Source organism: Callithrix jacchus, chromosome 9 (genome assembly GCF_049354715.1).
Source record: "Callithrix jacchus isolate 240 chromosome 9, calJac240_pri, whole genome shotgun sequence".
In the NCBI taxonomy this organism is placed as follows: domain Eukaryota; kingdom Metazoa; phylum Chordata; class Mammalia; order Primates; family Cebidae; genus Callithrix; species Callithrix jacchus.
The window spans coordinates 115,388,771-115,403,063 of NC_133510.1; the positions used below are offsets into that span (position 1 = coordinate 115,388,771).

Here is a 14,293-nt window from a genome sequence, read left to right on the forward strand (position 1 = left end):
GCAAAAATTAGCTGGGTGTGATGGTGCGTGCCTGTAATCCCAGCCACTCAGGAGGCTGAGGCAGGACACACTTGAACCTGGGAGGCGGAGGTTGCAGTGAGCCGAGATCGCGCCATTACACTCCAGCCTGGGTGACAGAGTGAGACTCTTTTCTTAGGGACGCCAGAAGGACAGAATGAGATGCCATCTTAGAGACACCAGATGTGCCCCGGAGCTGATGGGAGGTGCAGCGACTGCTTGGCGCCTGCGCGGTAAAGACACCCCGCCCCGCTACCACCCCCCACCCTCACTGGCCACGCGCATGCGTGCAGGGCCGGTGCCCAGGTGCGGGTTAAGTTTTGCTCCTGTTTTTTTTTTTTTTGTAGAGGTGGGATTTCGCCATGTTGGTCAGGCTCATCTAGAACTCCTGATCTCAAGTGATCCACCTGCCTTGGCTTCCCAAAGTGCTGGGATTACAGGCGTGAGCAACCACATTAATCTATTTACAATTTATTTTATTTAAAAAAAATTTTTTTTTTTGAGACGGAGTCTCGCTCTGTCGCCCAGGGTGGAGTGCAGTGGCACGATCTCAGCTCACTGCAGCCTCTGCTTCACGGGTTCAGGCGATTCTCCTGCCTCAGCCTTCGCAGTAGCTGAGATTACAGGCATGCGCCACCATGCCCAGGTAATTTTCCTACTTTTATTAGAGACGGGGTTTTACCATGTTGGTCAGGCTTGTCTCAAACTCCTCAACTCAGGTGATCCACTCACCTTGGCCTCCTAAAGTGCTGGGATTACAGGCGTGAGCCACCGTCCCAGCCTAGAATTTGTTCTGATATGTGGAGTGATATATGGTTCTAACCACTTAGTTATGGTGAATTATTTTCTAAATGTGGTATTGGAATGTTTATATTTTGTTTGGAAATTCTGCTTCAGCTGGGCGCGGTGGCTCTCGCCTGTAATTTCAGCACTTTGGAAGGTCGAGGTGGGCGGATCACGAGGTCAGGAGTTCGAGACCAGCCTGACCAACATGGTGAAACCCTGTCTGTACTAAAAAGTACAAAAATTAGCCGGGTGTGATGGTGCGTGCCTGTAATCCCAGCCACTCAGGAGGCTGAGGCAGGACATGCTTGAACCTGGGAGGCGGAGGTTGCAGTGAGCCGAGATTGCGTCATTACACTCCAGCCTGGGCGACAGAGTGAGACTCTTAGGGACGCCAGAAGGACAGTGAGACTCCATCTTAGAGACGCCAGATGTGCCCCGGAGCTGATTGAAGGCGCAGCGACTGCTCGGTTCCTGCGCAGTGAAGACACCCCGCCCCCCTACCACCCTCGCCACCGGCCACGCGCATGCGTGCAGGGCCGGTGCCCAGGTGCGGGTTAAGTTTTGCTACTGTTTTTTTTTTTTTTTTTGTAGAGGTGGGATTTCGCCATGTTGGTCAGGCTCATCTGGAACTGATCTCAAGTGATCCACCTGCCTTGGCCTCCCAAAGTGCTGGGATTACAAGTGTGAGCAACCGCGTTTATTCTTTTTTTTTATTTTTAATTTTTTTTGAGACGGAGTCTCGCTCTGTTGCCCAGGCTGGAGTGCAGTGGCACGATGTCAGCTCACTGCAGCCTCTGCTTCACGGGTTCAGGCGATTCTCCTGCCTCAGCCTTCGCAGTAGCTGAGATTACAGGCATGCGTTACCACATCCAGCTAATTTTCCTAATTTTAGTAGAGACAGGGTTTCACCATCTTGGTCAGGCTTGTCTCAAACTCCTGACCTCAGGTGATACACCCACCTTGGCCTCCCGAAGTGCTGGGTTTACAGGTGTGAGCCACCGTCTCCGGCCTAGAATTTATTCTGATATATGGTTCTAACCACTTGGTTATGGTAAATTATTTCCTAAATTTGGTATCAGATTCTGTTTATATTTTATTTAGAAATTCTGCTTCAGCCGGGCACGGTGGCTCTCACCTGTAATCCCAGCACCTTGAGAGACCGAGGTGGATAGACCACAAAGTCAGGAGTTGAAGACTAGCCTGGCCAATGTGGTGAAAACCCCGTCTTTACTCAAAATACAAAAATTCGCCGGGCCTGGTGGCCGCAACTGTAGTTCCAGCTACTTGGGAGACTGAGGCAGGAGAATCACTTGAACCCGGGAAGCGGAGGTTGCAGTGAGCTGAGATCATGCCACTGTACTCTAGCCTGGGCGACAGAGTGAGACTCTTTCAAAAAAAAAAAAAAGAAAGTCATTACTTTGTAAAAGGAAGTTGGAAGTTTTCCTTTCTTTTTAGTACTCGGGAATAATTTTAAGGATTGGGACTATTTGGTCTTTGAAGGTTTGGTAGAATTCCACTGGGAAACTATCTGGGTCTGGTGATTTTCTGTGCGGTAGTTCCTTAATTGTTTTCTCTGTTTTTTCTTATTTTTAATCAGGTAGCCCCTCAACCAGAATAGGTTCAGAGAGGCTCCCTGTTTTATTTTTTTAAACAAATTGGTCTAAATTTTCTTACTCTAATGGATTAATTTTTGTAGACTGCATTTCCCTGAAAAATTACACATTTGTTCTAGGTTTTCTGATTTATTTCCAGAACTTTTTAGTCTTTCCCCCTGGAATCATGCCTCTTTCCATAAAGAGGGCTCTGATGTACCAGAAGTATTTTCACACTTTGGGTGGACTTTCTGTTTCTGGGGGTGGTTTTAGAGCAGTTTTAGGCCTGCTACTAGCTCCCCTGTTCTCTTCACCATGCTGTTTTTCTCAAAATGCTGTTGTTTTGCACAAAGGCTTGGAGTAGGAGGATGAGCAGTCACTGACTGATATTCAGCATATTTTTGTTTTTTACTTACAGGTAATCTGGAAGTTTGGGTATTCTCTTAAGTTGAGGGTATGGTTTTCATGTCGTTTTCTTTATTGTTTTCTTGCATGTGTTTTTTAGAGACAGGGTCTCACTCTTGTCCTGGCTGGAGTGCAGTGGCGTCTTGATCATAGCTCACTGCATCTTCAAGCTACTGGGATTAGGTGACATTGCTGCCTCAGTCTCCTGAATAGGTGGAACTACGAGCATGCCACCATCCCTGGCTGATTTTTTTATTTTTTATTTTTTGAGATGAAGTCTTGCTCTGTTGCTCAGACTGAAATATAGTGGTGCAATCTCTGCTCACTGAAACCTCAGCCTCCTGAGCAGCTGAGACCACAGGCACACCCCACCACACTTGGCTAATTTTAGTATTTTTTTCTAATTTTTTGAGATGAAGTCTTGCTCTTGTCACCCTGGCTGGAGTGGCATGATCTTGGCTCACTGCAATCTCTGCCTTCTGGGTTTAAGCGATTCTCCTGTCTCAGCCTCCCCAGTAGCTGGGACTGCAGGCGAGTGCCACCACGCCCAGTGTTAGCCAAGATGGTCTCAATCTCCTGACCTCTTGATCCACCCACCTCTGCCTCCCAAAGTGCTGGGATTACGCTTTCCATTTTATAGGACTTAACAGAGAGGTTACATAACTAGTCCAGGGTCACACAGCGCTGAAATTCAGACCAAGACAACCTGGCACCAGGGTATAAACCCTACCCTTAAGGGTTTGCCACCACATGTTAGTGATTCCCAGCCTGTCATTTGGGGAAGGGATTGTCCTTTTTTTTAAGAAAAAAAGAAAAAAAATATATATTTTGAGATGGAGTCTCACTCTGTCACCCTGGCTAGAGTGCAGTGGCCAATCTTGGCTCACTGCAACTTCAGCCCCTTGGGCTCCAGCAAATCTTCTGCCTCAGCCTCAGCCTCCCTAGTATTGGGTATACAGGTGCACGCCACCATGCCCAGCTAATTTTTGTTTTTTTTAGTGGAGACCATCTTGGGCAGGCTGGTCTCCTGACCTCAGATGATCCACTTGCTTTGGACTCCCAAAATGTTGGGATTACAGGTGTGAGCCACCATGCCTGGCCTTTTTTATTATATTTTTGAGATGGAGCCTTGCTCTGTTGCTGAGGCTGGAGCACAGTGGCGTGATTTCAGCTTACTGTGACCTCTGCCTCGGGTTCAAATGATTCTCATGCCTCAACCTCCCAAGTAGCTGGGTTTACAAGCACCACCCACTATGCCCAGCTAATTTTTGTATTATTACTATTTTTATTGAGGTGGAGTCTCGCTCTGTCGCTCAGGCTGGAGTGCCGTGGTGCCATCTCTGCTCACTGTAAATTTTGCCTCCCAGGTTCAGGTGATTCTCCTGTCTCAGCCTCCTGAGTAGCTGGGACTACAGGTGCATGCCACCATACCTGGTTAATTTTTTGTATTTTTAGTAGAGGTGGGGTTTCACCATGTTGGCCAGTCTGGTCTTGAACTTCTGACTTCAGGTGATCTACCTGCCTTGCCTCCCAAAGTGCTAGGATTACAAGCGTGAGCCACTGTGCATGGCCAGATTGTCCTTTTTTTTTTTTTCTTTTTTAAAAAGGACAGACCATAAACCCAATATTCTGAAAGATTTGGTCTCCAAACCTGTATTATATAATAATTAGTTTTTCCATTTTTTTTCCTCTTGGTAGAAGGCACATATGCCACTCAGTTTCTATCTGCCATACCCAATTAACATAATTGTTTTGCAGCCAAAAGCAAAAGAGAGTTGACATTTTAATTCCCTTATGTAGGTAGACAAATTGAAGCTTAATGTAAGAGTTTTACTATACCTTTTTGAAAAATTATAAATAGCTAGAAGCCTATTGTCATCACTTTTGATTTCTTAGAGCTCTGGGCATCTATGTGGGAATCACAGATCAGAGAAGCTGCAAGGAAGGTTTTTTTTTAAACTAAATAGTTTAACCATACTGAATGCAAAGTATTGGATGTTAGAATAATAGGCATCACATAAATTGAGGTTGACATTTTTCTGGGTGATATTCTGTCTCAATTTTTTTTTTTTTGAGATGGAGTCTACTCTGTCACCCAGGCTGGAATGCAGTGGCATGATCTCTGCTCACTGCCACCTCTGCCTCCCGGGTTCAAGCAATTCTCTTCCTTCCAAGTAGCTGGGATTACAGGTGCCTGCCATCACGCCCAGCTAATTTTTGTATTTTTAATAGAGATGGAGTTTCACCATCTTGGCCAGGCCGGTCTGAACTCCTGACTTTGTGATTCACCTGTCTTGGCCTCACAAAGTGCTGGGATTACAGGCATGAGCCACTGTGACTGGCTTTTTTTATTTTTATTTTTATTTATTTATTTTTTTGAGACAGAGTTTTGCTGTTGTTACCCAGACTGGCGTGCAATGGTACGATCTTGGCTTACTGCAACCTCCGCCTTCTGGGTTCAAGCAATTCTCCTGGCTCAGCCTCTCGAGTAGCTGGGACTACAGGCGTGCACCACCATGCCCAGCTAATTTTTGTATTTTTAGTAGAGACGGGGTTTCGCCTTGTTGACCAGGATGGTCTTGATGTCTTGACCTCATGATCCACCCGCCTCGGCCTCCCAAAGTGCTGGGATTATAGGCGTGAGCCACCGCACCTGGCCTATTTTTATTTTTCTTCGAGGCAGAGTCTCGCTCTGTCACCTAGGCTGAAGTGCAGTGGTGTGACCTCGTCTCATTGCAACCTTCACCTCCCGGGTTCAAGTGATTTTCCTACCTCAGCCTCCTCAGTAGCTGGTATTACCGTGTGCCACCACGCCCGGGCCATTTTTGTATTTTTAGTAGAGACCGGGTTTTGCCATGTTGGTCAGGCTGGTCTCAAACTTCTCACCTCAGGTAGTCCACCCATCTTGGTCTCCCAAAGTGCTAGGATTACAAGCATGAGCCACTGTGCCTAGACTTAATCTTCTGACAGGCTCTCAGAGAGAGTAAAAAGCAAATGAATATTTCATTATTTTGGTCTGAGCCTTAACAATTTTTCTTTAAGACAGCTAATGAGAATGATATTTAGATTTCTCCCCCAAATGCCAATAAGGTGCTATAGAAAAGAATTAAAAATAGGTTGGGCATGGTGGCTCACACCTGTAATCCCAGCACTTTTGGCTGCTGAGGTGGGCGGATCACCTGAGGTTAAGAATTCAAGACTAGCCTGGCCAACGTGGTAAAACCCTGTCTCTACTAAAAATACAAAAATTACCCAGGTATGATGGCACATGGCTATAATCCCTGCTACTCAGGAGGCTGAGGCAGGAGAATTGCTTAAACCTAGGAGGCAGAGGTTGCAATGAGCCAAGATCACGACATTGCACTCCAGCCTGAGGGACAGAATCAGGCTCTGTCTGAAAAAAAGAAAAAAATTAAAAATAAATTTTAGTTTATGTCAATAACAGGGATGTTCAAGTCAGACTGCATCTGGATTCTTATATTTTTTGATTAGTTATTGTCGAAACAGTCTTATATTGGCTGGGTGCAGTGGCTCACGCCTGTGATCCCAGCACGTTGGGAGGCCAAGGTGGGCAAATCACTTGAGACCAGGAGTTTGAGAGCAGCCTGGCCAACATGGTGAAAACCATTTCTATTAAAGATACAAAAATTAGCTGGGATTGGTGGCATATTCCTGTAATCCCAACTACTTGGGAGACTGAGGTGGGAGGTCGAGGTTGCAGTGAGCCAAGATTGCATCACTGCCCTCTAGCCTGGATGACAGAGCAAGACTCTGCCTCAAAAAAAAATCTTATATTTGTTGTGAAAATTATAATGATGTTAGTATCTAATATTTACTGCTTACTATGGAACAGAAGCTTTGGGGACTAGTGGGTACCTCAGATTTCCCATGTACCAAGTTTAACATTTGATTTTCCTCTACCCACCTTTTCTGCATCTCAAACACAGTACCTTCAATCTTCTAGTTGCCTTGGCCCAAAACCCTTGCCTTGGAGTTACAATTGTTCCATTCTTTCTTTTCCGTTTTGTATGTAATCCATTCACAAATCCTGTTGGCTACTTTTTTCTTTTTTTTTTTTGGAGATAGGGTGTTGCTCTGTCATCCAGGCTGGAATGCAGTGGTGTGATCATAGCTCACTGTAACTTTGACCTCCTGAGTTCAAGTGATCCTTCTGCCTCAGCCTCCAGAGTAGCTGGGATTACTGGCATGTGCCTCCATACCCAGCTAATTTTGTATTTTTAGTAGAGACAGGTTTCTCCGTGTTGGTCAGGCTGGTCTCAAACTGCCCACCTCAGGTGATCTTCCCGCCTCAGCCTCTCAAAGTGCTGGGAATACAGGCGTGAGCCACTGCCCCTGGCCTGTAATTTGTTTATTCTTATTCCATGTGCTCAGTCTTGCGACCGCGTGGTCTGTTTTATTGGACCTGGTTCCATTATTGCACCGTCTTAATACTCCAGCCCCAGTCCCTCTGATTGTGTCCTCAGCCCCACCTACTGTGGTAGCAGAATCCCATGTCCCTACCAAGGGAAAGACAGGAAGGAAGCATTGACCAAGGAGAAGAAGGGGAAGGGAGAGGGAAGGTCTTGATTTGTATTTTTCAAAGCTATTCTGCTCGTAATGCCTCTTAGCTCTGTTGATGTGGAAAGTAGTGCTGACAGAGTGTCTTGTTTTTTATTACTTACTCTTTCTTTTTAAGATGGTTTCATCCAAATATCACTGGTGTGGAGGCAGAAAACCTACTATTGACAAGAGGAGTTGATGGCAGTTTTTTGGCAAGGCCTAGTAAAAGTAACCCTGGAGACTTCACACTTTCCGTTAGGTAAGTTGGAATTACAAGAGAGAATCCTGAGAGTATTTTCCAGGTAGGAAGTGGTAAAACCGTGTTTGGACAGCTTGTTGCCCTGTATTTGGAGTTTGAAGGCCTTCTCTCAGCCCTGGGCTGCCTTCCGGCTTGGGGAGTGGCCTCCTAGACATTCAGCAGAAGGGGAATAAGTGGGACCTTTCTTCTCCCACTGAGACCTCATGGAAGGTGAGTTGGAGTAGGTCATAGAAGTTCTTAAGCCCTCTAGTGCTAGAGCCTTGTTCCACACATCTTGAACCTGGTTTCTGCATTTTTTTCCCCCTCCTGTTGATTTCTTTTAAAGTTTTATTTCTTTTTAATTTTTTAAATAGAGACGAGATCTTCCAATGTTGGCCAGGTTGGTCTTGAACTCCTGGCCTCAAGCAATTCTTCTGCCTTGGCCCCCCAAAACGTTAGCCTGGCCTTCTTTTTTTGAGACAAGCTCTTGCTCTGTTGTCCAGGCTGGAGTGCAGTGATGCAATCACAGCTTACTGTAGCCTTGAACTCCTGGGCTCAAGTGATCCTCCTGCCTCAGCCTCCTGGGTAGCTGGGACTCCAGGCTTGTGCCACCATGCCCAGCATTTTTAAAAAATATTTTTTTGTAGAGTAGGTCTCACTGTATTACCCAGTCTGATCTTTAACTCTTAGCCTCAAATGACCCCCCTGCCTCAGCCTCCCAAAGTGTTGGGATTACAGGTGTGAGCCACCACAATCAGACTCTGTTGATTTCTTAATTAGAAAAATATTTTTTAGGCTGGGCGCGCTGGCTCACACCTGTAATCCCAGCATTTTGGGAGGCTGAGGTAGGTGGATCACAAGGTCAAGAGATCGAGACCATCCTGGCCAACATGGTAAAACCCCGTCTCTACTAAAAATACAAAAATTAGCCAGGCGTTTGGCATGCTCCTGTAGTCACAGCTACTCAGGAGGCTGAGGCGGAAGAATCGTTTGAACCTGGGAGGTGGAGGTTGTCATGAGCCAAGGCTGTGCCACTGTGCTCCAGCCTGGCGACAGAGCAAGACTCCATCTCAAAAAAAAGAAAAATATTTTTTAAGGGTTTCTTCAGCTTGCTTTCCTTTATCAACAAGTAAAACATGACTGAGGAAGTTGTGGTCCCCTTTGTTCCCCTGCCCAGGCCCGTTTCCCTCCCTGTTTCCACAGAGGAAACCACCAAGAGGTTGGCATATATTCTTCATGAACATGTTTTTATAGTTGTGTACTGCATGTGTACTGTGTATAAACAATATAAAGTTGGTTTGTGTGTTTTAAAAACACATATACATGGATTTATTATGTATGTATCATTTTGCAACTTAAATTTTTTTGGAGCTCTTTGCTGGTTGATACAGATCTAATTTTGTTTTGTTTTGTTTTGTTTTTTTTTGAGACAGAGTTTCGCTCTTTTTGCCCAGGCCGGAGTGCAATGGTGTGATCTTGGCTCACTGAAACCTTTGTGAGGTCACTTGAACTGGGAACCTCCCGTTTTCAAGTGATTCTCCTGCCTCAGCCTCCCAAGTAGCTGGGATTACAGGTGCACGCCACCACGCCCAGCTAAATTTTGTATTTTTAGTAGAGATGGGGTTCCATCATGTTGACCAGGCTGGTCTTGAACTCCCGATGACCTCAAATGATCTGCCTGGCTTGGCCTCTCAAAGTGCTGGGATTACAGGCATGAGCCACCACCCACAGCCTTTTTTTTTTTTTTTTTTTTGAGACAAAGCCTCACTCTTTTGCCTTGGCTGGAGTGCAGTGGTGCAAACCTGACTCACTGCAACCTCTTCTTCCTGGGTTCAAGAGATTCTCCTGCCTGAGCCTTACAGCCATGTGCTGCCATGCCCGGTTAATTTTTGTATTTTTAGTAGACATGTTGGCCAGGATGGTCTTGAACTCCTGCCTTAAAGTAACCCACCCGCCCTGGCTTCCCAAAGTGCTGGGATTACAGGTGTGAGCTACTGCACCCGGCCTGAGAAATGCCATTCTTTTTTTTTTTTTTTTTTAAGACGGAGTCTTGCTGTGTTGCCCAGATTGGAGTGCAGTGGCACTATCTTGGCTCACTGTAACCTCTGCCTCCTGGGTTCATGCAATTCTATCTCAGCCTCCTGAGACGGCCCACCACTACACCTGACGAATTTTTTGTATTTTTAGTAGAGATGAGGTTTCACCATGTTGGCCAGGCTGGTCTTTAAAGCCTGACCTCAGGTGATCCACCCACCTCGGCTTCCCGAAGTGCTGGGATTACAGGCGCGAGCCATTGTGCCTGGCCCGAGAAATCTCATTCTTACTCCTACCCCCTTGCACACTATCTCCATCTTGTAGGTAACCATTTCTATTAATTTCTCATTTATCCTTCTTTTTCTTTTTTTTTTGTCACTTCACAATTCTTTTATGACTGACATATCCTTCTTTTTCTTGTTTATCATTCTTTTTCTTTTCTTTTTTGAGACAGTCTTGCTCTGTTGCCCAGGCAGGAGTGTGGTGGTGCAATGTTGGCTCACTGCAACCTCTGCCTCCTGAGTTCAAGTGATTTTTGTGACTCAGCCACCTAAGTAGCTGGGATTTTAGGAGTACACCACTATGCCCAGTTAATTTTTATATTTTTAGTAGAGATGTGGTTTCACCATGTTGTCCAGGCTGATCTCAAACTCCTGATCTCAAGGGATGCCTGCCTCAGCCTCCCAAATCATGGGATTATAGGCATGAGCCACCATGTCCAGCCCTGTTTCTTTTTATAAAAATAAGCAAATATATATTTTTCTTGCTATTTTACTTTTATTTTTACACATCAAGTAGAACATTAAATATATTTCTTTGTAATTTTTTTCACTTACCGAAATTTTTTAATGATCTCTCTCATCTTTTTAATCAGCTGCATAGCACTGACGAACATTTCATAACTTCTGTATACAGTCACCAGCAGGTAGCAATTTAGTTGTGTCCAATATTTTTAAATGATATGTAATGCTTCAATAAATATAGTAACCTTTTGCATATGTTGTTTTGTGCTTTTGGGATAACAGTACCTCATGTTGGAAACTGTGTCATTACATGTGTCTTTAAAATGATTTTTAAAAATACAGTCGTATATAGTATCTTAAATGTACAGTGAGATGAGGCTTTTGTCTTTTTGTTTACATTGTGATGGGGTTTTGCTATGTTGCCCAGGCTGGAGTGCAGTGTCTATTCCTAGATGTGATCATAGGGTATTATAGCCTTGAACTCCTAGCCTTAAGCAATCCTCTTGCCTGGTTCTTTTTTTTTTGTTTTTAAACTAATTTTTTTTTTTTTTTGAGACAATATCCTGGTATGTTACCCAGGCTGACCTCAAATTCCTGGTCTCAAGTGATCCTCCACCCTCAGTCTTCCAAGTAGCTGTGACTAGAGGTGTACGCCACCACACCCAGCTAGTGAAATTAGGTGTTTTTTTTTTTTAAGACAGAGTTTCACTTTGTCACCCAGACTGGAGTGAAGTGGCACTGTCTCAGCTCACTGCGGTCTCTGCCTCCCGGGTTCAAGTGAGTCTCATTCTGCAGCCTCCCGAGTAGCTGGGACTATAGGCATGCACCACCACACCTGGCTAAGTTTTATATTTTTAGTAGAGACGGGGTTTTGCCATGTTGCCCAGGCGGGTCTCAAACTCCTGAACTCAGGCAGTCAGCCTACCTCAGCCTCCCAAAGTGCTAGGATTACAGGTGTGAGCAACTATGTCTGGCCTAAAATGAGTTCTGATAAATGTATTTATTCATGTTACCAACACCCTAATCAAAATATATAATATTTCCATCACCATGGAGAGTTCCTCTGTGTCCCCTTCCAGTTTTCTTCAGTCTAAGAGGCACCCATTCTTCTTATTTCTATCTCCATAGATTAGTTTTGCTTATATGTTACATAAATGAATACAAATAGTGTATTCCTAAACATAATGTTTTTGAGATTCATCCATATTGTATGTGTCATTGAGTTTTTTTTTTTTTTTTTGAGATGGAGTTTTGCTATTGTTGCCCAGGCTGGAGTGCAGTAGTGTGTTCTCAGCTCACTGCAACCTCTGCCTCCTGGGTTCAAGTGATTCTCCTGCCTCAGCCTCCCGAGTAGCTGGAATTACTGGCATGTGCCACCACCCCTAGATAATTTTGTGTTTTTAGTAGAGACGGGGTTTTTCCATGTTGATCAGGCTGGTCTCGAACTCCTGACCTCTGGTGATCCTCCTGCCTTGGCTTCCCAAAGTGCTGGGATTACAGGTGTGAGTCTCTGCTCGACCTTTTTTTTTTTTTTTTATGTGTTTAAAATGGAGACCTCTATTGTGTTTATTTGTTCTGGCTCTGAGTTCAAGTCCTGGATATCGTTATCAATTTGTTGTCTCGTTGAATCTAAATCTCATTATGTGTCTTATGTATCTGGGTGTTAAGATCTCTTATTGTTGCATTAATCCTTTTACCCTTGCATACTTGTAGCTTTGAAATCTATTTTATTAAGTGTGAGAATTGCAACTCCTGCTTTTTATTTATTTATTTTTGCTCTCCATTTGGTTGGTGAGTTTTTTTCCATCCCCTTGTTTTGAGTCTTTGTATTTCTTTAGATATATGGTTAGATTTTGTGGATAATGTATATTTTGTGTGTTTAAAATGGAGAGCTCTATTGAGTTTATTTGTTCTGGGTCTTAGTTCCAGTCCCGGATATCGTTATCAATTTTCTGTCTCGTTGAATCTAAATCTCATTATGGGTCTTATGTATCTGGGTGTTAAGATCTCTTATTATTACATTAATCTTTACCCTTGTATCCTTGTAGCTTTGAAATCTATTTTGTCAAATGTGAAAATTGCAACTCCTGCTTTTTATTTATTTATTTTTGCTCTCCATTTGGTTGGTACGTTTTTTTTTTCCAGCCCTTTATTTTGAGTCTATGTATATCTTTGGATATACCGTTAGATTTTGTCTGTATCTTTTGATTGGGAGATTTGGTCGATTTAAATTTAGGGTTGCTGCCGTTTGATATTAACTGGCTATTGACCTTTTTTGTTTGTTTGTTTGAGATGGAGTCTTGCTCTCTCGCCCAGGCTGGAGTGTAGTGGCATGATCTCTGCTCATGACAACCTTCACGTCCTGAGTTCAAGCAATTCTCCTGCCTCAGCCTCCCCAGTAGTTGGGATTACAGGTGCATGCCATCACGCCTGGCTAATTTTTTTATTTTTAGTAGGGTCGGGGTTTCACCTTGTTGGCCAGGCTGATCTTGAACTCCTGACCTCAGCTGATCTGCCCACCTCAGCCTCCCAAAGTGCTGGGATTATGGGCATGAGCCACCAGCCCAACCTTCAATGTTTTTTTTTTAATTGCTGCATTAGTATTCCATCTTATGAATACTAATGCAGCAATTTTTGCAATGCATAGTATTCTATTATATGAATACTAAAGTAGCAATATACATTTATGATTAAAAAACATTTTTTTCTATTATGAATAAAGTGACAGTATTTTTATACAAGTTTTTTTTTTTTTTTTGAGACAGAGTTTTGCTCTGTCGCCCATGCTGGAGCATAGTAGCACAATCTCGGCTTACTACAACCTTCGCCTTTGGGGTTCGTGACTAATTTTTGTATATTTAATAGAGATGGGGTTTCGCCATGTTGGCCAGGCTGGTCTTGAACGCCTGACCACGTGATCCACCCACCTCTGCTTCCCAAAGTGCTAGGGTTACGGGCGTGAGTCACCGTGCTCGGCCTGTACAAGTGTTTTGGTAGCTATACAGTTTTGTTTCTTTTGGGCAAAATACTTAGGGGTGGATTTGCTGGATTACAAAGTAAGTGTATGTTTAATTTTGACTTTAATTATACATGACTTTGATTAGTTAATGATGAGAACAGTTATTGTCACATAATATCTGCAATCTGATAGGCCAGTCATTCAAAATAGAAGATATACAAGGTAAAGAAAGTAATAAAGACCTTTGTGTTGAGTTGGTTGACGGTGTGGTTATTTCACCCATTGTATTTATTACAGGGAGTGGGTAAATTTGTTCGTTGGGTTTCTTTCAACATTTAGGTGAAATCTGACATAGAACATGAGATCTGATTTTACTGGTGTAACTCTTTATTTGTTCCCTTGCCTCCCCTTCCAATGGACTATTTTAGAAGAAATGGAGCTGTCACCCACATCAAGATTCAGAACACTGGTGATTACTATGACCTGTATGGGGGGGAGAAGTTTGCCACTTTGGCTGAGTTGGTCCAGTATTACATGGAACATCATGGGCAATTAAAAGAGAAGAATGGAGATGTTATTGAGCTTAAATATCCTCTGAACTGTGCAGATCCTACCTCTGAAAGGTCAGTAACATTTTAGTGACCACAAAGTCTGCTCCTTATGACTCTCTGACTCCAAGGCTTGTGACTGGTTTTCGAGCTGTAATCTTTAAAGAATTAGTAAAGTAAGACTAGTAACATCAAATTATTCTCAGAGTACCTTTTTTTTTTTGCAAAAACTTCAATTTGTGTTACTTATGCTTATCCTATAGGGGTTGCATGCTATTCCTGCATATAATTGCTACATGTATGAGTTTTAAGACTTATTGAACTTTAGTGGATAATCTTTGAGTATTAATAGAGGAAAATAAATGATACTGGAGACACAAAAATAGCAGCAGTTCTCTGTGGTGGCTCTT

The 14,293-nt window shown here is 43.6% G+C and overlaps 1 protein-coding gene across 4 annotated transcripts in view; it reads left to right on the forward strand.

Moving 5' to 3' along the window:
• Window positions 1-14,293, forward strand: part of PTPN11 (protein tyrosine phosphatase non-receptor type 11) — a 103,974-nt gene that overhangs the window by 22,072 nt on the left and 67,609 nt on the right. For 2 of the 4 annotated variants that reach the window (XM_009004697.5, XM_002753025.5), the window contains exons 2-3: window positions 7,498-7,620; window positions 13,764-13,958. In XM_009004697.5, coding sequence (XP_009002945.1) covers window positions 7,498-7,620; window positions 13,764-13,958 — 318 coding nt within the window. The remainder of the gene's footprint in view (window positions 1-7,497; window positions 7,621-13,763; window positions 13,959-14,293) is intronic. The other 2 variants (XM_017976390.4, XM_035257699.3) reach the window with 1 other exon arrangement.